Raw genomic sequence first — 26,111 nt, 5'->3', positions numbered from 1 at the left:
TGACTTAGAGCTTCCTATATATTGCGTTGAAAACTTCACTGTGGCCTCTTTTCCACTCAGTAGAAAATTGTGTAGGATCAAAATGACTACGCCAGCAGTCAATGGCCTCAATGGCAACAGCCATTATACTGAAATAAACCACCACTACGCAGAGGAATGCAGCCAGGATGACATTGGCAGCTTCTTGTTTACATCAGAATCTGTGGGAGAGGGACATCCAGGTAAAGAACGCAACATAGCAATCGTTTACTGATAGTTGAAGCGTTTCTTGTTTATTGTTGCATCATGGTCTCGATGAGCACGTGTCTTTGTTTACAGGAACCGACTTGCTTATTTTTGTAGCCTGTTTCGGCTAGTGACAATAACCTGGTTTGTGTATATGTAACCTTACGACATTGATCCAATTGTGTTCACGGGTATTGCTCAATATTGATCCTTTATTATGTATCCATAAACTAGCACGATGACTAAAAGTACATTTATGTCTCTTGTTTCGCCGGAGTCTGCAGTTTTCTCCATTCTGTTTAAACATAATACATTGGAAATAGATATTAATGGTTCTAAAATTTACACTGAAATACTTACAGTACTTTCAACTGACATTATATTAGACCTAATTGACTGAACAGTCTTCTGTTTTTGTGAGAAGAGTTGTAGCAGCAATTGTAAAATAGAAAAAAGACTTTTTTCAATATTTTTGAACACATTGCCAAATTTTTTTTAAACAGATGTGTAATCAAAATAATGAAATATTCCAAAGCTAAACCAGTTTATGTTGTTTATTTTATGTCACCTTTAGGCTTAAAAATATAAAATATTTAGATTTATGGTAGGATTTCAACACAGACTTCTTTACATTAGGCAAAACATTCCAATTTGATAAATATTGATATTCAGGGTATGTGCCATTTGAAAGCATATAAAAATGAAACATAGCTTGTATTGAGGAGAACATGGGATATCATGTAGACTTGTATTTGTATAAGCTATCTTTTACGGAACTGTCATTTTGTCTATGCAGAAAATGCAATCAAGTCAGAATTGTAATCTTCTCTAAATCATAAATGGTCTGCAATGATGATTTCAGAAGATTTTTATTACTGCTTTTATTTACAGACAAAATCTGTGATCAGGTCAGTGATGCCATATTGGATGCTCATCTGAAGCAAGACCCTAATGCCAAAGTGGCATGTGAATCTGTGTCTAAAACTGGAATGATTCTGGTCTGTGGAGAAATAACATCCAAAGCTAATGTAGACTACCAGGATGTGATCCGTAGTACCATCAAACAAATTGGATATGATGACTCCAGCAAAGGTAAAATATGGTTCTTAACTGTGAAGGAAGGAGAGTTTTAAATCTCCCAAAGTTGCCCATTTTTCTTACTTCTTTATTGAAAGTTTTAAATTATTGCTTTGTTTTCTGATTGTAGGTTTTGACTACAAGACTTGCAATGTTTTGATTGCTCTGGAGCAGCAAAGTCCTGACATTGCCCAGGGTGTGCATGTTGACAGAGACGATGACAACATTGGAGCAGGAGACCAGGTAAATGACCTACTTTGTCTATATATAAACCACAACGTCCTGGATTTTAAACATTAAACTTTTTTAAATGTCTAGTAGAACATGACTTATATGCACCGCAGCCTAAGTCATGCATGCTAGTTGCATGCTTAAAATCTATACAATACTTGGATGTATTTTATTTTTCCAGGGCCTTATGTTTGGGTATGCTACAGACGAGACGGAGGAATGCATGCCTTTGACAGTTGTGTTGTCACATCAGCTCAATGCCAGAATTGCTCAGCTCAGGAGGTCCGGAGAGTTGAAATGGGCCAGACCAGACACAAAGACACAGGTAAGGAGATAGAGGGGTTTAAGAGGGCTCTATGGTTAGACCATTTTTAGACTATTTTAATCTCCTTTAAATAAAGAGTTCTGTTTGTAGATATAGGGGATTGTTCAAATTTTTAAAGATTAATGTTTTGATTTTTTCTTAACTAAATGATAGTTTATGGCCATAAATATCATGTCGAAGTTAAAGGCAGGTCTGATGATTTATTTAGGCCTATAAAAAAAAGTTGTGTGTTTAGGGTAACACTGATGAAAAAATTAGGTTAGGTAGGTAGGGATTATTTTTTATTTTATCATATTTTTTTCTGCATGAATCCTAAGAATGTTTGTTTGTGTCATATTTAAAAACAGATTTTTTAATAGAAATAATATTAAATTCACAATCGGATAAAAACAGACATCTAAAAATGGTAGGATCGGGGTTATTCTAGGTTAGGTCGGGTTACACTAAACACACTTTTTTTTTTAGGCCTTATTGATCATCCAGCCTCCTTAAGGCAGTACTTGATGTGTTATTTATCATGCATGAAAAAGTTTCCATTAAATGTGCTTCTTTCATTCAATGATTGTATTTTGTCATTTGACAGGTTACAATAGAGTACAAATATGACAAGGGAGCTTGTGTCCCTCTTCGTGTTCATTCAGTTGTGATCTCTGCCCAACATGATGAAACTGTGACATTAGAAAAATTGAGGAAAGAATTAATGGAAAAAGTTGTGAACTATGTGATTCCTCAAAAATACTTGGACAGTCAAACAAAATACCATATTCAGCCGTCTGGGAAGTTCATCATTGGTGGACCTCAGGTACAGTTAAGATTTTATCTCTGAAAAAGTTATTGCCTGTTTTAATCTGAAAATATCAAGGAAGTGGAATAAGAACTGATGCTAATATTTGTCTTTTTATTAAATTTATCTATAAGAGACTTCCAGCAAATTTGTTTGACATGTATAATTATAGTTATTTACAATGTTGTCTTGAAATGTAGGGTGATGCTGGTTTGACCGGTAGAAAAATCATTGTGGACACGTATGGAGGCTGGGGCGCCCACGGGGGAGGGGCCTTCTCTGGGAAGGATTTCTCCAAAGTGGACCGTTCCGCCGCTTACGCATCCAGATGGGTGGCCAAGTCACTAGTCAAAGCCGGTCTGTGCAAACGTGTGCTGGTTCAGGTACGTGGGGGTGTTATTCTTGACATTTCTGAGAAAGATCTCAACTTTATAATGTATATCCTTGATTTTCTGTAGAAAGAAAGAAGAAAAATGAGGTTTGATTAGGGAGAGATGTTAGTTCAAGTTTGATTCTGGATTTAAATTCTCTGTGATTTTTCGTTGACAGGTATCCTATGCCATCGGGATTGCTGAACCAATCTCCATCACTGTGTTTAGTTATGGTACATCCAAGTACTCAGAGAAACAACTTCTTGAAGTCATCAACAAGAACTTTGACTTGAGGCCAGGAAAGATTGTCAAGTAAGTCAACCAAATTATTTTTTCTTCTTTTAATTCATCATCAAATTTTATTTACATCCTTTGAATCTGTACTTGTTATCTATATCAAATCATTCTTTATTTTACAGGGAATTGAACTTGAGGGCGCCAATCTACCAAAAGACAGCTTGCTATGGACATTTTGGCCGTCCTGATTTCCCATGGGAAGTCCCCAAGAAGCTTATTATCTAAGCTTCAGATGGGAGTCCTACAGATTTATATGTGTTATTGACATTTTGTAAATATAGGTACAACCATAATCATTTGTGATTCTGAAGGGGTAGCCACAGTAGTTAAAAGACTAGTCTAACCTGGCTTGGAACAGTGAGTCTGATATTATATTCACACTTGACACAAATTACTGACATCAGCATATAATGTAGTATTGTATGTCATTATTTTGTGCCATCTTCTGGAGTCAATGTGGTTCCCAAGTACAGCTCAGATTCCGTCTTTTAATTATTGCAAATGTGTGATTTTCTAGCTGTCTTTTTATATGCACACATTTGTCTTGTGTTTATGAAAATTCATAGGGAAAAGAGCATTCTTTATAAACACTCGGGCCTCCCATAATCATTATTTATATGAATCTATATTGTTATATATTTAAGAGGAACTGCAATTTTACCATTGTAGGCATAGAATTGTTATCAGTATTTGCAATGAAATGTTTTATGTCGTGACTTTTTATGAAGTATGTTTTTTATTTTCTCATGTAAACGTTTTAATATACAGTTCACTAACCATGTTCAATCCAATTTATGATGTAACAAAAGGTAACTACTACAGTTTACCTAAGAATTCGAAATGTGAGTCAAACTTGATGTTTATTTAAAGGACTGCATTCCATCACATATCTCTGATATAATGATTGAACATCAAGTGCAGACTTGATGCTAAATTATTGTAATGCCTACAAATGTATGTGGGATCAATAAATTTGAAAAGATCAGAATCTGTTTGTTTCCAAACTATAAGAGGTACATCAAATTGATGAAAAAAAAACTCTTTTGGGTGTGTGTAAAAATATTTTTTAATCTGTAATTGCTTTGACTGGTTATATCCGATGTTGCAACAGAGCTAAAGTTTGTTCATGAAACACAACGTGATCTAGATCACTCAAGTTGTGAGTCGGATAAGCGTTAAAAGTGAAGGACAGTAGGATATACATGCTGTCTTTAATAGGAAACAGCATGTATGCTGTAATCAAAGGAAATGAATAAGGTCTGTTGGTTATAAAATATCCTTGCTAGTCTCCTACGTGACATCTAAGTAAATGGGGAATCTCTACCAAAAATCCATGGTCCCAGGATTAGGAGTGGAGCTCAAATGGTCATATAGTGAATTTGTATGAATTGACTATCTTCCTGTCTGCTGCAAGGCGTCTATTAGACAAACTACGTACAATTACATTGTTAACTGTTAAAAGAAGTTAACAAAAAAAATATGAAAGCCCGTCACAAGTCGTGTCTGTGGATTTTGCCGTCGCATTTAATTTGTTTAGGTGTGAAGTACATTTGAGTTGAGTACAAGACTTTTATAATAAATTCTTTGAATAACTTGAATACTGTTCAGATCGCCAATCACGAACTCTTTACATATTTTTTTTTGGTTTGCATTTTGACAGATCTGATAGTGCATTTAACCAACTAAATGGTGAGCAATAGGATATAATGTAATTCCGGAATTGCAATTAATCAATGGATCCTACAAAGGGTTTTATTAGACGGCTAGCCCATTTGACCCAGATGACCTTAAAGGGCCCCGAGTTTCTTTTCCCCTAAAGGCTGGAGATGTCTCTTTTCCATCAAATTTGCCTCCTCCATATATGTAATAATCGGTTTTGAATTTGTTCATTTTCATGTGTATTTTTGGGAGTTGATTTTAATCAACTCTCCTATGCAGTTACTCTGGCAAACCGAAAGTGAAACAGTGTTTGGACCTAAGCACAAATCATCACCGCTGACAAAACTTAGTTCTTGAAAATAATAGAAAAATTCGATGTAATGTAATATGCTCAAGCATTGTTTTTCAAGGAAACTTATCTATAAACATTTTGAAAATAGTCAGATTTTATATGATACGAACAATTTAGATATTTTTTTAGTCTCATGTATTCCTACGCCAAAGTTTAATAAAGTCTCGTTCAACCAGACGCTCGGCTGTCTCCGTAAATCTCCGACAAGCAGAGAGGTTCTCTTGCTTGTCAGAGATTAACGGAGACAGTCGAGCGTCTGGTTGAACGAGACTAGATTTCGATATCAATAGTGCTTGGATCCATACGATTTTTAGAACTGTTTCGATTATTAATACATAGTTTGAAATCTATCTTTTAAAAATATTACACAACATGATTCATATGGAGTTTCTCGAAATTCTTGTCGGAAAAGTCTAAACATTCATGTAATAAAAAAGTGCGTAATTCAAATACAGACTAGAAACTAATTGCCATGCAAGATAAGTTGATTTTAAGATAAACGATTATCGATAAAATCAACTTCTGTCAGTACTTCAGTACTTTGATTAATTTTTTGCTCTCTTCTTTTAGGTGGCTTTATTAATATTTATGCAGACTTGGTCATGAAAAAAAAGTAAAATCGTTTGTGAATTATTTATTCTGTCAGTTCGAAGTACATACTAATATTCTCGACTCTTCTCCCCCTCTATCAATGACTCACTCCAAAAGTTCCCTTTTAAAACATCACTGGTGCACGGTCCGAGCTACATATGTATAATGGAGATATCTTCGCTAGTAATTGGGGTCTTCTATATATACTTAATTATAACAACTGACATTCGTGTCATGGCCACAATATGAACACATATGTCTTTTACTAATTAACAATTTTTAATTGCCAATAATTAGTCATGGACTCATTGGCAATTAAAAATTGTTAATTAGTAAAAGACACATAGGAACTTCTGTTAGTGCCTTCAGTGCTTTAAATTAAATTCAGGCACTTAGCATTGGGGGGGGGGGGGGGGGGCGGCCTACACTTTTCTACAAAGCAAACTTTTTCTTAAATTTACATACAGAAAATTACATTATTATGGATCATTGAGTCTCCCTCCCCCCCCCCCCCCGCCCCCACTTCCACTTTTTTTGTAAATTTATTTATGTAAAAAATTGAAGCAAAATTAAGGAAATTATTAGTGTAAATGAAGTTTTATGTAAACTCTCTCTCTCTCTCTCTCTCTCTCTCTCTCATGGTTTTCATGTTGTGCGATTTTCTATTTTTGTTTTTGGTTGTCAAGATTTTTTAGACGAAACTGGTCCCCACAATTTCAAAAACGTAGCTACCTGTCTGAAATTCACAAAGTAAAATTTTCAACAAGATAAATGACTAGGACATTCCTTCGACCTCTTTAAGGAAAATCTGGAACTGCGTATGCTATGTATCTAAATTGAAATTAAAATTGATTTTTAAAATTAAAATAACATTTTTTGATCGAGCAACTTTACTTAGTATGTTACTTGAAATGTGAAAGGAATTTTGATGACAGTCCCTCCCCACTTCGCTTTTTGCGTGCAGTCTCTGAATTTTGAACATTTTGTATGTACAATAGCTGACTTGCTCTTAAAATGAAAAAAAAAAAGATCCATAATTATTGAGAGAGCTGTCAAATGAAAGCTTTTCCTGTCTCCTTATCTTCTCTTACTAATTAGTAAAAATTGTGTATATCATTGTATATTAACACTGTTTCGTCTTTTTAATACCTGTAACACTAGATTTTATGAAAAACTTATATTCGATAAAAGATGGCGATATATGTATTTTAGAGAAGAAAGTATCGATCCATGATATGAACTGAACGCTTCAGAAACATTAAATTACTGGATTGAAGAGACGTTTAAGTTTCACGGACTGATGCACGAGGATAATGGTATTTTGATAACAAATAGTACATGTTCATGAACTCTCTCCGACGCGTCTGTTTTTAAAGTACCCGTGCCCTGAGGACTCTGGAATTTAGAAGTTAGCTTGAATGTACATTTAGCCTAATGAATAGCTTAACTTTTTATCTGTCCCATAAGGGACTGATATGAAACCACCACCGGGTTTTTTTTGCCTGGATTGTTTCAGTCCCAATAATTTCTCATAGAGTTGTCTTTCTTTGAACCATGTTACCCTAACACAAGCGGCATAACTCAGTAGTGAAACATGCGCTGAAAATTGCTATTGTTAAAAACATTTTATTCAATTGAATATGATAATTTATATCAAAGCTATTCGAATAAAACTCATAGAATCAATTCTGTAAAATGTTGAAGAAATTCACAAACTATATAGCCTACACAAGATCCTATGATTGATATTACATCAACTTATTGATGCTTTCTTTTGCAGAGGTAAAGCTTGACAAAGAAGAATAAATATGTACAGTAATCACAAAGGAAATGTTCATAAATCTAACCGAAACATTTCCCTCTCGGGCACGCTGTCCTTCCAAACACTAAAACACAGTCACCAAAAAACATTGTCCATTGAAACACAGCCACCAAAACACTGTCCACTAAAACATAGCCACCAAAAAACACTGTCCACTGAAGCACAACCACCAAAACACTGCCCACTGGAACACAGCCACCAAAAACACTGTCCACTGAAACACAGCCACCAAAACACTTTCCACTGAAACACAGCCCCCCAAAAACACTGTCCACTGAAACACAGCCACCAAAAACACTGTCCACTGAAACACAGCCACCAAAACACTTTCCACTGAAACACAGCCACCAAAACACTGTCCACTGAAACACAGCCCCCCAAAAACACTGTCCACTGAAACACAGCCACCAAAAACACTGTCCACTGAAACACAGCCACCAAAACACTTTCCACTGAAACACAGCCACCAAAAACACTTTCCACTGAAACACAGCCACCAAAAACACTGTCCACTGAAACACAGCCACCAAAACACTTTCCACTGAAACACAGCCACCAAAACACTTTCCACTGAAACACAGCCACCAAAAACACTGTCCACTGAAACACAGCCACCAAAACACTTTCCACTGAAACACAGCCACCAAAACACTTTCCACTGAAGCACAGCCACCAAAACACTTTCCACTGAAACACAGCCACCAAAAACACTGTCCACTGAAACACAGCCACCAAAAACACTGTCCACTGAAACACAGCCACCAAAACACTTTCCACTGAAACACAGCCACCAAAACACTTTCCACTGAAACACAGCCACCAAAAACACTGTCCACTGAAACACAGCCACCAAAACACTTTCCACTGAAACACAGCCACCAAAAACACTGTCCACTGAAACACAGCCACCAAAAACACTGTCCACTGAAACACAGCCACCAAAACACTTTCCACTGAAACACAGCCACCAAAAACACTGTCCACTGAAACACAGCCACCAAAACACTTTCCACTGAAACACAGCCACCAAAAACACTGTCCACTGAAACACAGCCACCAAAACACTGCCCACTGAAACACAGCCACCAAAAACAATGTCCACTGAAACACAGCCACCAAAAACACTGTCCACTGAACACACAGCCACCAAAACACTTTCCACTGAAACACAGCCACCAAAAACACTGTCCATTGAAACACAGCCACCAAAACACTTTCCACTGAAACACAGCCACCAAAAACACTTTCCACTAAAACACAGCCACCAAAACACTTTCCACTGAAACACAGCCACCAAAAACACTGTCCACTGAAACACAGCCACCAAAAACACTGTCCACTGAAACACAGCCACCAAAACACTTTCCACTGAAACACAGCCACCAAAACACTGTCCACTGAAACACAGCCACCAAAACACTGCCCACTGAAACACAGCCACCAAAACACTGCCCACTGAAACACAGCCACCAAAAACACTGTCCACTGAAACACAGCCACCAAAACACTGCCTACTGAAACACAGCCACCAGAAACTGTCCACTGAAACACAGCCACCAAAACACTTTCCACTGAAACACAGCCACCAAAACACTGTCCACTGAAACACAGCCACAAAAAGCATTGCCCACTGAAACACAGCCACCAAAACACTTTCCACTGAAACACAGCCACCAAAACACTGTCCACTGAAACACAGCCACAAAAAGCATTGCCCACTGAACACACAGCCACCAAAACACTGCCCACTGAACACACAGCCACCAAAAACACTGTCCACTGAACACACAGCCACCAAAAACACTGTCCACTGAAACACAGCCACCAAAACACTGTCCACTGAAACACAGCCACCATAACACTGTCCACTGAAACACAGCCCCCCCAAAACACTGCCCACTGAAACACAGCCTACTATAACTATAGGCAGTGTTATAAGGTGAAACTCTCTTCTAAAATTCCTTGCCCTCTGAAATATTTCCCACAAAAACACAGTCCATAAAACATTACCCACAAAAACATTGCCTACAACAACACTACTCATTGCCTCCAAAGACACTGCCTACTAAAACATTGCTCATGTACTGAAACACTGCCCAGGGAAAAACTGTTCACTTAAACAGTGCCCCCCCCAAAAAAAAAAACAAAAACAAAACTGCACTTAAACATTGTCCTGTGAAAAACTCCACAATAATACTTCCCAGTGAAACAGTGCCTACTATAAAATTCCCAGTAAAACACTGTCCATTGCGAGTATAACGTTGCCCGTTGAAAACCCCACCATTACACTGTCCACTGAAACTCTGCCCACTATAACTATAGGCAGTGTTATAAGGTGAAACTCTCTTCTAAAATTCCTTGCCCACTGAAAAAGTTTTCACCCAAAACACTACCTAATGAAACGAGTTCCACAGAAACACTGCCTTTTGGATCACTGCCTGCTGACATGTAATACCCAAGAAGGTGCCTATTGACACTGCCAAAAAAATTTACCAATTGAAACATACACTTACCTTTGGAATATTTAAAACTTTTTTTTTCTTTTTTCTAAATAATATACATTGATCGGGATTCCAGTGTGTTTGATCGATTACTCCAGAGCGATCGGCCGCATGGCCAACATCATTTCAAATACTAAAATACAAAATTGTACAAAATGTAGTTGCTATTTCTTTTATAGTCTCTAAAGTTGGTGGTATTCGTAATTTAGTGCTAGATTTTTTTCCGTATGGGAGAAAATCCAAAAACTGTCCATTCTGTGAGAGAAAGAACTGCTTGAGGCCCGAAGGGCCGAGGACAGTTCTTTCTCTCACAGAATGGACAGTTTTCGGATTTCATCCTACTTAAAACATTTTCTCCATTGTTAACTTAATAAACTGTCTCAGGTGTTGGCTTGAATGATTGCTAAGATTACGTAACACTAGTGATTGTCCATTAAAAAAAACAACAAAAGGGGTGAAAATAATGATGTATTGTTGAACTTAATGGACAGTGCCAGGTAAGTTTAAATTTAAATGATACCTAATGTGATTTTTGACTACTCTCTTGGTTAAACTCAATGAGAAAAGCCATCTTCATCAGATGGAGAAAGTATATTTTTGACGCAGTCAAAATTTAGAGATCCGCCGCAATTCGATCGTACAAACGCACCAACAATGAACAACAACAAAGAGTGAGTGAAATAATTCATGGAAAAGGGGGAGATTCAAGTGATGGAAAAGGGGAAAATTCAAGTGATGGAAAAGGGGAAAATTGAAGTGATGGCCAGTGTGAAAAAAAAGATGAAAATGTGCGATCCCTGTGATTCCAATAGCAGTGCACCTAGTGAAATTAATATTACCTCTGGAAATATGTCTTTCTCATTCAAATTCTAATATGTTTTTGGAGTCACTTTTACAGAACCATTCGTTGAAATGGTCGGCATATTTGTTGGCATGTATGCTTTTCTCCGGAGATATTAAATTCATATTGTTGTTAAATAATATTTTAAATACTAATATTGGTATTTATGTCTATATTTAAGTTACAGTAAATTTTCCTAACTGTTGAGGACCATGTGTGTGTATTGCTTTTAACATTTAAAACCTGTAATATAATGTACCAAAAACATAAAGGATTACATAACAAAAATGTTTTAATTGTTAGTATTCTATGTAATTAATATATGTGTCCAGAACACCCTAATCATCTCTCAAGCACAATTACAAGTTATCCTTTAATAGTGTTTAATGGATCTTCGGGCGATGAACTCTCACACGGTTCTTAAGGGTGCATGGTCACAATTTTGGACTAATTTTATTTTTCTATTTTTATAGTTTACCGGTATAATGCTTTAGAAATGCATTTCTAAAGATCAACCACATTTTGAGCGTCAGTTAAAGAGGAATAGATCACAGTTCTTTGTCATTTAAACAAGGCCCTTGCCCTGTTTTTGTTTACATTGGTTCAATATACCGGTAAAGGCTCTTTTCAAACTTTTTTTTTCTAATATATTTTAATTCGTAAGTTTGAAGCATAAATAACAGTTCCAAGCGTTTATCGCATTCATTTAAGGTCTTTACCTGGAACTTTTACTTCAACGTTGAAGATGTAAATGTTTCTCAAAACAATAAGAAAACTTGATTACTTGAAATACCTAAATGAAGCATTGTAAACGTTAAAAACGGGAAAAATGTTTGGCCAAGGTCGTGACCATGCCCTTTTAATGGCCATATATATAGACAGACTTAAATATTTTCATTAATAAAATGAATACAAAGATTTTTAAAAGCTAGTTTGTGCACCGACGGCCCAGTAAAGAGGGTCGTCCAATGTATAAACATTTCATATTGTATACGAATATGTATCCAGCTCCTAATCTCTTTCTTTATTGAATAAAAGGTCATAAGCTGTAGGTGATCAAAAAAAATAAAATCAAATTAAGACGGCCGTTATAACAGGGTGGGTGGTCTCTCTAAAAATTCATAGCAATATCTACAACGAATTTACGTTCCCCTAACGTTTTTTAACGGTGACCTGTTACACTGATAATAACATTGTTTTGAGTGTGGGATAGTGGTTTTGAAAATCTGTGAAATCAACTGTTGAACGTGTTAAACCGGGTATTAATCTAAAAGAAACATTCCGAGTTTAAAGATGGGTAATATGTAAATTTTCCTCTGTAACTTGAGAATGATCTCCAAACTGACTATATATAAACTTACGTCAATGTTTTATTGAAATTGTGTGCACTTCCATATTTAAAGTATAAGAACAAGAATGTTCTTTAAAGTTTTGTTATGGACTCTTTTTCTTGACTTTCATTTTATTTTATTTTAGATTTGAGTAATAATTTACGCAATATATTAAGCCACATGCATCCTTTGGGGTGACTCTGGTGTTCAGCATAATTATAATCATTATGCATTGATCAAAAAGGGGAATAAAGGGGGCACATAGAGTCCAGAACCTACTAACCCCATCCCCGCCCCCAGTTCAGATATTGGCCATTAACCCAACCCAACCCCCCCCCCCTCCCCACCCCCATGGATATTCCAAGATTTCACAATAGTCTATTTAATATCCGTGGATTTAGTAGCAAATACAAAATAATTTTCTTCGTCGAAAAAGTTGATATTTTCTATACTTTGTTTGATAAGAAATGGTCCTACGAATATATACATTCCCGTTTTTATTATCAGTACACATCTCGCACCTGCAGGGTGTACATGTAAATGCCTCTGTACGCCAGTCTCTGTACGTCCTCGGTGGTCTGTTTACACCCTTCATCGGCTGACAATACACCCGTCTCTGATCAAATGACAGAGCGGAGAATCGGAACAAAACCCAATAATTGACGCACAGATAACATCGCTGCTCTATCTTTCTCTCGGTCAGAATTTTGTATAGAAGACTTTGTTCCTTATTTGGCTTTTCTTCAAAATATTTTCTTTTGTATCATATTAGAAAAATACACAACAAACGAATTACTCATGATGAACCGCGAGTTCAGTCATCCCTTTAAAATAGTCCTTAATGTGAATTAAACTTCCTGTCGACCCAACAGAGTTGACACAGCCGTCTGTCAAGTGGGGTAGAAAGTTACACACAGATTTAAAGAGAAGAAAGGCGTGCTTATCATTTGAGCTCGACGTTTAAACATCCACGAAAGGGGACCGGAAATAACCTCAGTGTGATCTTCTCGGAGCACATGTTTGTGTATTTCATTCATTCAGTTCAACTTGTTCAGGGAACAAATCGTTTTACACCGCTGGAACACATTTACCTGTAGGTTCCCATGCCGTCACACCTGTAATTACATAGCGAGGGAATGCCAGCGCTAAGAAAGTGTTGACAGTTTATGATATATATTTAGTACAGTACAATAACAACATAGAAGAATGTTCATGGATCGGCCAGAATGACTGTGCTGTGTTACATTAGGAGAAAGATCCTGGTGGTTCTTGGGGTGTTCACGTCCCTGGGACTGATCACGGGAATGGTGACCCCCTGGTGGGTGGTGCTGGTCACCCCCGACAGTCGACTAGTGAACGGACTGTGGTACTCGCTGTCCTGTGATGTGTCGTCTGGACTATCTCTCTGTCGGAGTCTTCTTTTGGCGTCGGAATCAACCATAGGAAGTAAGTAACCCATCTCTCTCTCTCTCTCTCTCTCTCTCTCTCTCTCTCTCTCTCTCTCTCTCTCTCTCTCTCTCTCTCTCTCTCTCTCATATTTGATAATTTGTCGTTTGGAAATCCTGGTCACAAGTTCATGTCTTCCTTTATTCCCTAAATGTCGTCTATTTTAAAGTGTTTATGAAGTATTTATAAAGTGGTATGTATATGTTTGTCTCATCTTTCTCAAAACAATAAGAAAAAAGGCGACTGAGTCATTGTTATGTCTGTACGGTATGAAGTGGTTTTATGAGATATGTCACCATTGCGGCATGAGAGGGGCCATGGGTCGAGTAGACCACGCGTGTCAGATGATGGTTTTACGGTCCGACATCAGCCCAAATCATATACATCTTGTCAAAGAAGACAGGCGTATCCATTATGAATTTTACTACAACTTTACCAGATTACTTTTATCGCTTTATGATTAGAAGTATTTATTGATGTCATCTTCTGATCCAGGTATCGAGTCACTGAAAGTTAAGGTGTGATACTGACTGTTATATATATGGAGGAGTTATCTGTTGACTATAATTGAAGTTCTCTGATGTCATTTTAAACGCGTTACGATCTACAATGTATTTGTTTCCTTGCCTTTTGACCACTCCTATAGACTTTAAAATGCAGTTTTATAGAAAAGTTATGACCGAAAAGTAAGAAGAGACTCCTTCGTTTCTGTTGAAGTTCTCTCATCTCTTGTAGATTAATTTATATTCGCACAAAGTATCCACATCATACAAATACAGTCCAACAGATATACACACGCTGAAAAAAAGGGGTAGTGTGTAAGTTTTCATTTTTTCAGAAAAACTATCCTTTAAAATAATTTATTAAGAAAGTCGCTATCAAACAGTACTTTCTAGAACACACCCCCCTTCCTGCATAACACGTCTTATAAGTTAACGTCTGGAATAATTTTTTACCAGAAGGAGTGCATGTAGGGTTCTGTTCTGTATATGTAATGCATGTTCGGAACCAATGATACGGGTGTTGACAGCCATGCAGGGTGATGATTTGATTGACGTCTTTGTGACGTTTTACAGGTGCGCGCCTGGAGTACGGACTGCTGACGCTGTTTGGGACACTGATCTGTATGCTGGCCACTGTGTTCCTCATTTTGTACAACCCCCGGGTGAACACGGTGCAGTCCACCATCACGGGCGCCCTCACGGTGACGCTTTACGTAATATCAGGTACGTCAATCTTATAAACGTCCATGACAGTTTAATTCTTTTGAGAAGAAGATTATTTTTCGGTGATCTTTGTCGCTGGTATCATATATTACACAATTTAGTTACATTTTATCATGAAATCTCTTTTCTATAGTACGTGAGATATGGCTTCGTAACCACAACGGTCGGGGCGAACTAATCCTATTGCAATATTAACCTTCATTTAAATTCCTTAATTGATTAAAATCTTATTTTTTAATTCGTACCTTTGTACACAAACTGATTATGAAATTTAATACTGAAATATGCCTGGAATTTAATATAATCGTAGTTCCTATAATCTCGACAGATCATTCTTCGACTGTTTATCTACCCTTATTTGTACGGCTTTTAAAAGATTGTGTAAAGACCCTTTACAAGATCCTCGTTCTTTGTGTTGCAGGAATTCTTTTTGTTGTAAGATTCCAAAGTCAGCATTTTTAGGGCATACAGATTGAAAAGTATATTTACATTTCATAAAGTAAACCACCGTTCTTTTCGTATATTCAGAGCAACGGGTGAATAGAATTTACTGGGGTTTTTTGTCTGTGAATGTTGAAAGGTGCATCTATTCTTCAGTTATTTCACTTGTTGCATGTGTTTATTTATAAACTAAGACATTTATTATTTCACACACAGCGAGCGACTTCCCCCTTCCCTTAGTTCGATAATGACAGTGAAGTGTTTTTGGCAGTTTGTCCATTGCCGTTTCACTTATTGTTCTCTGTTTCAGCTATCTTGACGTGGATTGCGGTAGGTAAAGCCTGCGCAGACAACGTGCGCCTTAGACGTAACCAGGATTTAGATGGCCCCTGGTCCCTTGTAGTATCGGCAGTGGCAGGAACCATGCCAATATTCCTGGCGGTGGTAATCTCGTTTAGAATTAACAATAATGTTACAAACATAAAAAAAGAAAGACGACAAAAGAGGAAGACCCGTCAGTTTTATGAACAGCGTAGTTGCCATAGCAGCATGACGATGCTGGGTAACACGGGCACCTTGCAGTCCAGTTCCTTACATTCCAGCGTTCACTCGCTGGACATCTCGTTTGCCAATCACCAGGAAGTGAATTCTTTAAACAGTCTGACCATGGAGTTCAAGGAGAATACAAGTATTTCCAAAATGTCCAAGTCCCCGATCATCATGGACAATACATCACCTATCTTCCCTGCTGATATTATTCCTTACAAGTTCCCCAACAATCCGCCATATTGAATTCCGAGTGTAAATACACGCAAACGTAAGATATTCCAAGTTCAATGTCTTTCACTCAGTCCCGTGTTAGTTTATGAAATTGCTATTCGGTGATCTTAAAGGAAAATAAAGAAGTGATGATGCTTTAATTGTTGACATTGTGAAAATGACACATATGTACATTGTTTTTGCTTATTACATGTATACGCATTTAAATGTAATCGCATTTAAATGTAATCGTGTACATATTGTTGCAATATTTACAAATGGTGCTATTCATGGAATACATTTCAACAGCCATTTCATCTGACGTTTTTTTTTTCAGCCGTCCTTTTCATTACATTTTGTCGTATAAACCATTACGGATTCTTTTCATTTTTGATTATGTTTTCTTTGATTTCTACATTTTTAGTGCTTGGTATTTGTATAAATGAAATATGTAAAATGCCATTAAACGAAACAAAGTACGTGTACATGTTGATTTTTGGGAGTTGATTTTAATCAACTCTCCTATGCAGTTACTCAGACAAACCGAAAGTGAAACAGTGTTTGGACCTCGGCACAAATCATTGCTGCTGACAAGACTTAGTTCTTGAAAATACGTAATTGATAAATTCGATGTAATGTATGCTAAAGCATTGTTTTTCAAGGAAACATATTTATAAATACTTTAAAAATAGTCAGATTTTAAATGGTACGAACAATTTAAATATTTTTTGTAGTCGTATGTATTCCCACGCCAGAGTTCAACATAGTCTCGTTCAACTCGACACTGGACTGTCTCCGTAAATCCTTGTCGGAGATTTACGGTGTCAGCCGAGCGTTTGGTTGAACGAGACTAGAGTTTAATATTGCTTGGATCCATACAATTTTCGAGAAATATTTCTATTACTGATACATTTAATTAATTATATCTTTAAATATTATTTAACATGATTCATATGGGGGTTTCTCGACATTCTTGTCGAAAAAGTCCAAAAATTCATATTATAAAAATGTGCGTAATTCAAATTAGAAACTACGTGTACTTGTCATGCAAAATAACATAACATTGATTTTAAAATAAATAAACATCCACAAAATCAACTCCCGTCAGTTCTTCAGTACTTTGATTAATTTTGCCTCTGACCTCGGTCGGAAGTCGTCTGCTGTGTACAAAACAGCAAAGAATTCCCGCGTTAACCATGACTATTTACTTGATGAAAAAGCACTTATAGGGCTCTACTTAAAGACGAGGAAATTAACTTCTGTTCGTAGTACATTTTGGTCTATAATCTTGCAAAATACACAGTATGCTTATGTAAATCAATTCACGAAAACAAAGAAACTAGTGTATTGTTACATAACATGTGTGACCAATGCACTTCAATCGGAACTAGATAGTTGACACAAAGCGCATTGTAACCCTATCCCAAGAGAATGGATGGCAAGCACATTTATTTTATAGATATTATTGATTCCAATTGCATTTTTTTTTACATATGTGACACTAGAGATTTTTAAAGAATTTACTATTTTGACTTGTTTCAAAATACAACACAACATTTACGCCCTGATTCGGGTTGTAGACAATCCATTTAAACATTACAGTTATCAAATTCGAATTCGAATGAAGAAGCCATACAAAAAATAACGAGAAGTTTTCCCCATCGCTTTGTTAGTGTATCTCTAGAGAACTCAAGCCCATTGCATCTCTAGAGAAATTATCCCTTAGTAATACATTCCTTGGTCATATTTGCCTCATACCTCTTATACCATAGATAATTAATTTAAGCTAATTGTAAAGTCAAATGCTGCGGATATTTGCTCTGTAATCTCATATATTCTAAATATCAATGACATATAACGTGTGGTACATCGTTATGGTAATACATGTGGTAAATTATCAAAATTAAAGTAACAGATTTACTGTAGCTAGCACCAAGGAATCAATAATAAAACAGCCGAACTTAGAATTCGTGTGATTTTATTTTGTACATGATATTCCAATCGGAATAAGTTTTTTTTTTATCAGGAAATGCAGGTTGCTGTCAATCTGAGTCATTATTTTTCTCTGTGTGCTACAAAAATAACTTCTGGGAGAAAATGACCAGGGACTATGGAACGAGTTTTCTTCTTCTATAAACAACTTTAAAACTCATTCCTTTTGGTATCTGATAAACATTGTCGAATAACTAACAATTCATACAAAAAAAATTAACCGAACTATTAAATTTAATGCCGAACTGTTCATGTCACTGCCATGGAAAACGCCAACTATATATATACAATGAATAACGTCAACATGTCGTCATTCATAGATCAATAATGTCATGATACATGTCAATCTGTAGAAAATGTCGAATAGCATCAATAAATAAATACGGAACATTAATAAATTAGTATGTACAAGCTTTTACACTAACAATTGTTTAGGATATATCTGATATCAGTCAGCGCCGTAAGAAAGTAAAGCCGGGTTCCGGAATATGTCCAAAAAATAAATGGATGTCGAAGATTTCAAACAATGGAAATAACGTCGCACTCTCTGTACAAGATGTGACCTAGTTTGAACATTGACACTGACACTGACAAATTCAAAACCGCAAGATGGACGTCGCTGACGTGGTGGTAGTGGGCGCCGCAGTACCAGACAACGCTGACATGGTGGCGGCGGTGCGACCGAACCGCAGGACGCGGCGACTTTTACCCTGTCCGCAACATATGACGTTGACGAGCACCATGAATGCGGTGGTGAAGGCGGCGAGACATCCCAGGCCAATCAGCACCACCGAGTAAGGAGTGTCCGTGTCGATGTTGGCGTCTGCGTACTTGTAATGGAAGACCGTAAACTCCGAGTTCATATTCTCCGTCACTTTTGCGAACTTCCCAACCATGTAGAAGAATAGTCCGCCTGCAGCAAAATACACAATTTTATCAAGAATTAATTTGTCAATAAATGGGTTTCAGAAATGATATATATTTTAAGTAAAATACTGCATTATACATTGTTGTACCTCTATACCTAATTTGAACAATTTCAACTACATTTATATTACCGTTTCTCGCATACTATTAGTTATTCAGGTCCAATCCACAGGCACCTGACGTTATATGTTTTTCTCATAATAAAAAAAATATCCTATATCTAATAAAACACATAGAATTGATAAAAAAATTAACCTACCATTTTTTTCTGATAATGAGAATTGTGACCGATATGACATATATTTTACACGCACCTGTTGAGGTCCACGTTATCAAGGTAACGACTCCAGACGGACAGTTGTTGGTTCTGACGTGAGCCAAGGTAAAGAACATGGACAGAATTCCCAGGATCAGGGAAAAGGTCCCCACCACCTTGTAGCGAGTCCATGGGAACTCGTGGGCCACTGCAACAGAAGGCAATAACAGGTACTATAAAGCATCATCTATTGAGACAGGCCTACCCGTCAATAGCAATCCCCCCCCCCCCCCTCCACACACACACACATACACATTAAACATATTCGACTTCTCTAATTCTGCCAAGGTAATTTCGATTAATCTCGAAAATAACTTTTAGTATAAAACTACTTTACGCTTATTAGCATTCATTTTTTTCCATTCTGTATTCACGGAACAGTTCCATTTTTTCCATATTACGATTAAGAAATTGATTGCATACCGTGTTATCAGTTACATCCATTCTGATCGACCTGTTCATTATTTACTGCAGTACTAGCGTCGTACATGTTTAAATCATAATTTTTTAAGTACTTGTAATAAAACAGCATATGTCACGGTGTATTGCATCAGATAGACAAAGACAAACACATGAAGCTGTTATCTCTCAACATTTCTGTCGCTATTCACTTTAATAACTGTAACTTCTTTTAGGGTGGCACGGGACACCTCCATATTGTGATGTACCTCCTATGGAATATTTTGGTCTTTCCCAAAACTGTACCCTATAACAGCGTAGCATAATGTGTTAGAGCGTTAACCACGAATCTTTACGTCACGATCGAGTTCGATCAGTTGGTCAAATACTCGTATTGATAACTTTGAAAATTCTAAACCGTGAAAATATTTTGATTATAATGTAATTTTATCGGCAAGTATCCCATACCACCTTCAGTTTTTGCTATGTTCGCATACTGCATTCCCGTTCTATGTGTTTAGCAACCATCAATTGTGTTTATACGTCTATATATGTATGCAATTGTCCCAAACAAATTATTTCAAGTTAAAATATATGAATCACTTCAGTATCCCCTTGCTAAGACTCGCGTTATTTTTCCAGCAGAAGAAATGGTAGCTCATATTGTGATATTCAATGAAAAAGTCGTTTATTGTGTAAACAGTAAATGAATACAATTGATTGATCTGGTTAACATTAAAATGTTCCTGGCAACTAATGAATTTTAACTATAACAAACATGTTACTAATTGAATTGAATTCCTATGAATTCAGTTGCATTGCAGGACTGTTCGTGAAAAACTGCTGAAGAGCATGATTAACTAGTCTTTGCTGGGACGCGAGGTAAAAATAGTCACAATCACGTGATCTCTTAAATACGTACACAAGGCTTTATATTCCTAATACTGTGTCATTCACGGGAATCTGAGGAACCTGTTAGCCCCACCCATTTCTTTGTTTTTCACCCCCACCCCCCGTTTTTGCAGTAATTGTTGATACATGTATACCTCGCTCAGGTGAGCGGTGTGGGCCATGAGCTTTTTGTTTTCTTGTGTAGTCGTTTAAAATAGTTTCATGATTTATTATTTTTTTTACATGTATTATCTCGAATTATATGATCTTTTTATTATGTTATGCCCAGGAAACTTATTTATCTTTTATATGTTTTAAAATAAAAGAAATTTTTTTAAATCCTAAAACGCGCCAATTTAAAAAAAACCCTCAACTTTAAAGTATTTTTTTTTAATGCAATGACTGGTTGTAAAATAAAGTTTTTGATCAGCGTTTATCAAAGACAAATCAAAATAACAAACCACCGTGTTCGGTTTTCTTGTTGACAATGTTTCAAGCACCAACGCATATATTTATCAGCTCATATCACCCGTCTTACCTTTATCGTAGAAAATAATTCCCGCAGTCTGTGAGTAGGAGAGGTCTGTACATTTTGACATCACGCATGCTTTGCCTTTCCAGAGACCAAACGTAATGCTGAATTTGAGGTTGGCCTTGTGTTCGGGGTGTTGTTGCCAGTCGTGGTAAGGCACTTCGCCCGGGGTGGTAGCGATCGTCATCTCATATATGATCCATCCCCGTGTGGCGAACCCAGAAATTAGGAATATTAGCGATAGAATGGCAAAACCCAGAATAATTACGTGCATAAGGTTTAGACCTCTATCCATTTTTTTTGCTACGGGGTTGACACCTCACTCGAACACACTGACCGCTCATACAACTGATACGTTAGGTGCTAAGGGGCCCCGAACATGTGAAGTGATTGTTCTGAACACTCTTTACTTCTTGCGTGTATTTCATTGGCTAATAGCATTGGAGCGTTATTTAAAGTAAAGAGATATTGAAGATAAATGTGAATTTTACTCGCTAGTCTGAAAAATCATTCAGTGATTGTGAGTCTATCAACCATCAGTGAGTGATTAAATTTGATAGTTCATGTTGATTTAATTTCTAACTTTCAACGACTCTCGACCCTGAAACCATTTTTCAAATTACCAAACAGTCGGCTAAGTTACCTTGATTTTTGTATATTTTAGCTTAATTTGTATTGTTCGTTGGATCTTAACCCCCCCCCCCCCCCCCCCATATAAGGAAATGAAACGTTTCTTTTATTTCTGCAATACAGGAGCTTGTTCAATCGTTTGACTATTTTTAAAAAAAAGTTTTAAAGCAATATTTTTTATCTTTATCCAAATCCTATAAAAAATGAGTTTCCTCAGAAACTCACTTAAATAAATAACAATAGGACATGCGGTCCTGAAAAATTTGCATATCCCCAAAACAGTGTATTTTACTAAATAACCGACAGGAATTTTCATTTAAGGTTCATAAATACTCTGATAAGAGATATAACTTTTTAAAAAAATTCTTAGGTCCTGAAAATAATTCCCTGAAGATGATTTAGTGACGTTTTGAAGCTCCTCAGAGAATTGTTTTAATCACTTGAAAATAGGGTTTTTTTCACAATGCACAAGATTAATGCGCTTGAGGACTGCAAAGTGTTGCAATAGCTCACAGAACTGTCAGTTTATGAAATACAGTTTCATGTTAGAAACAAACATTAACTACTAAAAGTTTCTTTAATACTCTTAGTCTTCAGATGGCTGCAGAGCATGCCGCCACGGGAAAAGGTTGACCGTCTGTGGAGTTTCCACTGTCCGTCAACTCAAACTTCCCGCGAAGCTATGTTCTGCAACTTAGTCTTCAGTGTGACAGGAAATTGAATTAATTATGATATATACTTGATAAACCTTGTTTCATTTTTTTGGTCATTTTCATAATTTATAAGAAATGATTGAAGTGGTATTCATAATTCTTTGACAGAAAAAAATATCTTTGTATTTTAAGGAGAGGTAACCCCTACAAAACGTAAATTTCCTGGGAAGATTTTTTAAGAACTTTATTGTGATTTCCCTACTTTTTATTGAATGTTTAATGTTCTCTTGATACCATGCATTGCTATTATATATGCAGTATATATTTTAAATTGCAATCTCTGATAATGAATTATGGTATTTTGTAAACAGTGTGTGATCTTTTAATTTCTATAAATCAATTTTTGATCATATAAGAACCACTTGAGGCATTCAACATAAGGATGTTATATTAATTTTTTTTTTTTTTTTTTTGGGGGGGGGGGGTATACCAGAGGGCTTACATGCGCGGAACAAGATTTTTTCCCATGGGTGGGGTGGGGGTTCGAGGGATGATCGAGAGTTTTTACTATGTGAATTTAATTAATTCTAATTTTTAACTGGGGGTGGGGGGGGGGGGGGTCACCCACCTCTATATCCCCGCATGGCTGTTTATAATCCTTTACTTCTAATATATATAGTTTTTTTCAGCCGAGATACACTAAATTAAATGACATAAAATTACTCTTTGTATTAAAGTTTATCTAATGACAAATATTCGGATGAATTTTCCCTGGACTGAAAATTTTTATTTTATTATTTTAGCAACCACTTTATTAAAAAACTTTAATAGCTAACCCCCCCCCCCCCCCCCAAAAAAAATAAAAGGGGGGAGGCAGGGATTACACCGCGAAGCACCTGGCCCTCTATACACCCCATATATATTTCAAACGTAACTTCGATCCTTCAGTCATTGTTGTCACACCTTGCACAAACTTGAATTTGTTTGTTCATGTGTCGTCCGAGTTGTTGATTTAGCCACATCTATTCAATGTGCGTTGAGTTAATTTACTATAAAATGGAATACATCGTCATGCATTTGTTTTATCGGAAGGTATATATGTGTATATTAGCAAAAATCTTTTACGTTTTATTTGTAATTGTGGTGTCTACTTTACAAAAAATATTTATGCTAATTTTTGATCTTGTATTATTTTTCAATTTTTATAGGATCGGGCTCGGCATTTCGTCAGTCAACCGGACTCTGCTAGTTTGGAGACGTCAGTTGCAACAACTTGAACAAAGCTTAAATTCTTAAAATTGAGCGACTGTCGTTGGTGCTGTAGGTATGGTATAATAGTAGATTTTTAAGTTCAGTTATGTTCAGTAGCTTGTCATATGATATTTGTCTTTAACATGTTTAATATGCTATTCCGACTCGGATTATGTCGGCACTATCTTGACCTATACATAACCAGCTGATTACATCGTCATATTTTTTTCAAATTTTGTGTAATTAAACCATTGCTGCTGAAACAATACTAAGCAATGTTTACTTTATGACTTTCTTTATAACTAGGGTGAAACAGAGCTAAATGCCTGTCATAATACGTACAAGTATAAAAATTTGCCCAATAGAAGTGTCCTTGATATAAGCATTAGTCTAGAGCCCCGGTTTTGCTCTCTCTGTATATAATAAATTATTTCTAATATATTTATGCATATATCTTAATTTTTCCTCAATCGGTTATCTACAAAAGAACTGTTTATTTTCATGTCAGAGTAATGCAAATGTAATGGGTTTATGTAGACTATGCCTGTCCAATTCTTAAATGTAATGGGATGGTAGAAATGCTGACAGACAAGACCGGGATTCAAACCCAGGTTCCTTGAATCACAAGTCAGGTGCTCTACCCACTGAGCTATCTGGCGCCGATATTGAACCAATCAGACTGTCACACAGACTATACTCTCCCAAAATGTTTTTGCAGAAAACTTTATTTTAAATTATATGGTTTTTATTGTTCATATATATTATAATTACCTCAGATCAAAAAATACTTATTTACAAAAATGAAAAATAAATTTCAGGAACCAAGATTTTTCCATTGACAGGCCCTCTCTGTCTTGTAAGATTGAAAATAGTTATAAATTCAATCATGAATGAAGAAATCTTGGACACTTTCTCATTCATTTTATGTAGATTTTAATCGTAAATCACTAATAGGTATAATTTCTTTTTTAAATCATTAAAAAAAAGAACCTTGGACAACGTGATTTGCTCATTGTAATTATGTACATTTGGCATATATACCTGTATCAAAACTGTAAAAAAATGTTAGTCAGACAAACTACTGATTTAAAAGAAAACTTGAAAAGAAAGTACATTTTCATTTTAGGTCACCAAAAAGAACGTCAAGATGAGATGACAAACATTTAAAATACCTGGCGCAGGCTTGGTTTTTTGTATTAATTGAGCATTAATATGGAAGAGGCAGCATCAACTAATGAAGTGAGCGAGGACACAGATGATGCATCGTAAGTACTTCTCAAGTGTAGTTTCTGGCTAGGCCTAATTTTTGACCCCTCTGATGCTTTCTTCTGATTTTGTTATATTGGACCTCTATGGGTTGTTGCATCAGAGTTGCATGCCATGATGGAAAGTGGGAATTCTGTTAATGTACTTTATATATCCACCAATAATGATATTTTATCTGATCGGTTGCATAGAATAAAACATTGACCCATTAATTCTTGATAATTTATCTACCAAAATTGAGCTATAATTTACTTTGGACCATGTAGCAAGTACACCATTCTTTATTAATTAGAAACTAAAACATTACTGTCATTGAAATAATGTGATACTAGTATATATAATAGATTGATTTATTATACATGTTTTAAGATTAAATCTAAATCTCATATTTGAACTTATGTCAGGGAGAAGCATGAGGAAGAGGAGCTGACATTTCTAGATATTCCTTGGGAGGATGTGATTTTCAAGTACATCATGCCTTGTCTTCCTCTTCAAACCAAGTTCCAAATGAGGAGAGTCTCCAAACAGTGCCTGGAGATGATGACGCTTTATTTTAGCATCAGTAGGACTGTGAACACATGTCGCATTGCAAACAAAATGACGGCAGGGGCACTGTCCTTAATGACAAAAAACAACACAGGTCTCCATGATCTAGTGCTGAGGAACTCCAAGGACTGGCTTACTGACCCTGTACTGATTCCTGTCCTGAAACAAAATCAAAAGCTGCAGCGACTGGACATCTCCAACTGTTCCTTTGTAACCAACAGCTCTCTCCAGGTGTTAGGAGTTAATTGTAAGAACGTCAGAACGGTCTGTTTGACCGACTGTCATTGGGTCAGTGTGGAGGGACTGACAGTTCTCGCCTTTCATTGTGTCAACATAGAGAGCCTGGACCTAACAGGATGCTGGGGAATCACTGACGAGGCCATCACACTTCTTGCCATGCAGTGCAAGAAGTAGGGACATTCATACTTT

At 36.4% G+C, this 26,111-nt stretch overlaps 4 protein-coding genes across 6 annotated transcripts in view; 3 read left to right on the top strand and 1 right to left on the bottom strand.

Annotated features, from left to right (window-relative positions):
* Positions 1-40: 40 nt before the first annotated feature.
* Positions 41-4,298, top strand: LOC105340424 (S-adenosylmethionine synthase). Its single transcript, XM_011446457.4, has 8 exons — positions 41-221; positions 1,117-1,317; positions 1,433-1,545; positions 1,715-1,858; positions 2,442-2,660; positions 2,843-3,025; positions 3,192-3,325; positions 3,433-4,298. Exons 1-8 carry the CDS (start codon positions 83-85, stop codon positions 3,533-3,535), a joined length of 1,236 nt encoding a protein of 411 aa, XP_011444759.1. The 5' UTR covers positions 41-82; the 3' UTR covers positions 3,536-4,298.
* Positions 4,299-13,217: 8,919 nt separating this feature from the next.
* LOC105340422 (uncharacterized) lies at positions 13,218-16,760 on the top strand. Its single transcript, XM_011446455.4, has 3 exons — positions 13,218-13,853; positions 14,930-15,079; positions 15,831-16,760. The coding sequence occupies exons 1-3, from the start codon at positions 13,634-13,636 to the stop codon at positions 16,310-16,312; spliced, it is 852 nt and encodes a 283-aa protein (XP_011444757.3). The 5' UTR covers positions 13,218-13,633; the 3' UTR covers positions 16,313-16,760.
* Positions 16,761-18,699: 1,939 nt separating this feature from the next.
* On the bottom strand, positions 18,700-21,728 carry LOC105340421 (uncharacterized). Its single transcript, XM_011446454.4, has 3 exons — positions 21,343-21,728; positions 19,513-19,662; positions 18,700-19,184 (listed from the first exon to the last, which is right to left on the bottom strand). Exons 1-3 carry the CDS (start codon positions 21,629-21,631, stop codon positions 18,868-18,870), a joined length of 756 nt encoding a protein of 251 aa, XP_011444756.1. The 5' UTR covers positions 21,632-21,728; the 3' UTR covers positions 18,700-18,867.
* A 1,964-nt stretch (positions 21,729-23,692) lies between these two features.
* LOC105340420 (F-box/LRR-repeat protein 15) overlaps positions 23,693-26,111 on the top strand; it is a 5,329-nt gene continuing 2,910 nt past the window's right edge. Inside the window, exons 1-4 of one of the 3 annotated variants that reach the window (XM_011446452.4) lie at positions 23,693-23,711; positions 23,828-23,943; positions 24,997-25,135; positions 25,541-26,092. In XM_011446452.4, the coding sequence (XP_011444754.2) occupies positions 25,083-25,135; positions 25,541-26,092 (605 nt within the window). In that variant the 5' untranslated portion in view covers positions 23,693-23,711; positions 23,828-23,943; positions 24,997-25,082. Of the gene's footprint in view, positions 23,712-23,827; positions 23,944-24,996; positions 25,136-25,540; positions 26,093-26,111 lie in introns of those variants that run through there. The other 2 variants (XM_034455228.2, XM_011446453.4) reach the window with 2 other exon arrangements.

Source organism: Magallana gigas, chromosome 7 (genome assembly GCF_963853765.1).
Source record: "Magallana gigas chromosome 7, xbMagGiga1.1, whole genome shotgun sequence".
In the NCBI taxonomy this organism is placed as follows: Eukaryota; Metazoa; Mollusca; class Bivalvia; order Ostreida; family Ostreidae; genus Magallana; species Magallana gigas.
Note: the sequence above shows the minus strand (reverse complement) of the source record. Positions and strands in the feature narration are given on the sequence as shown.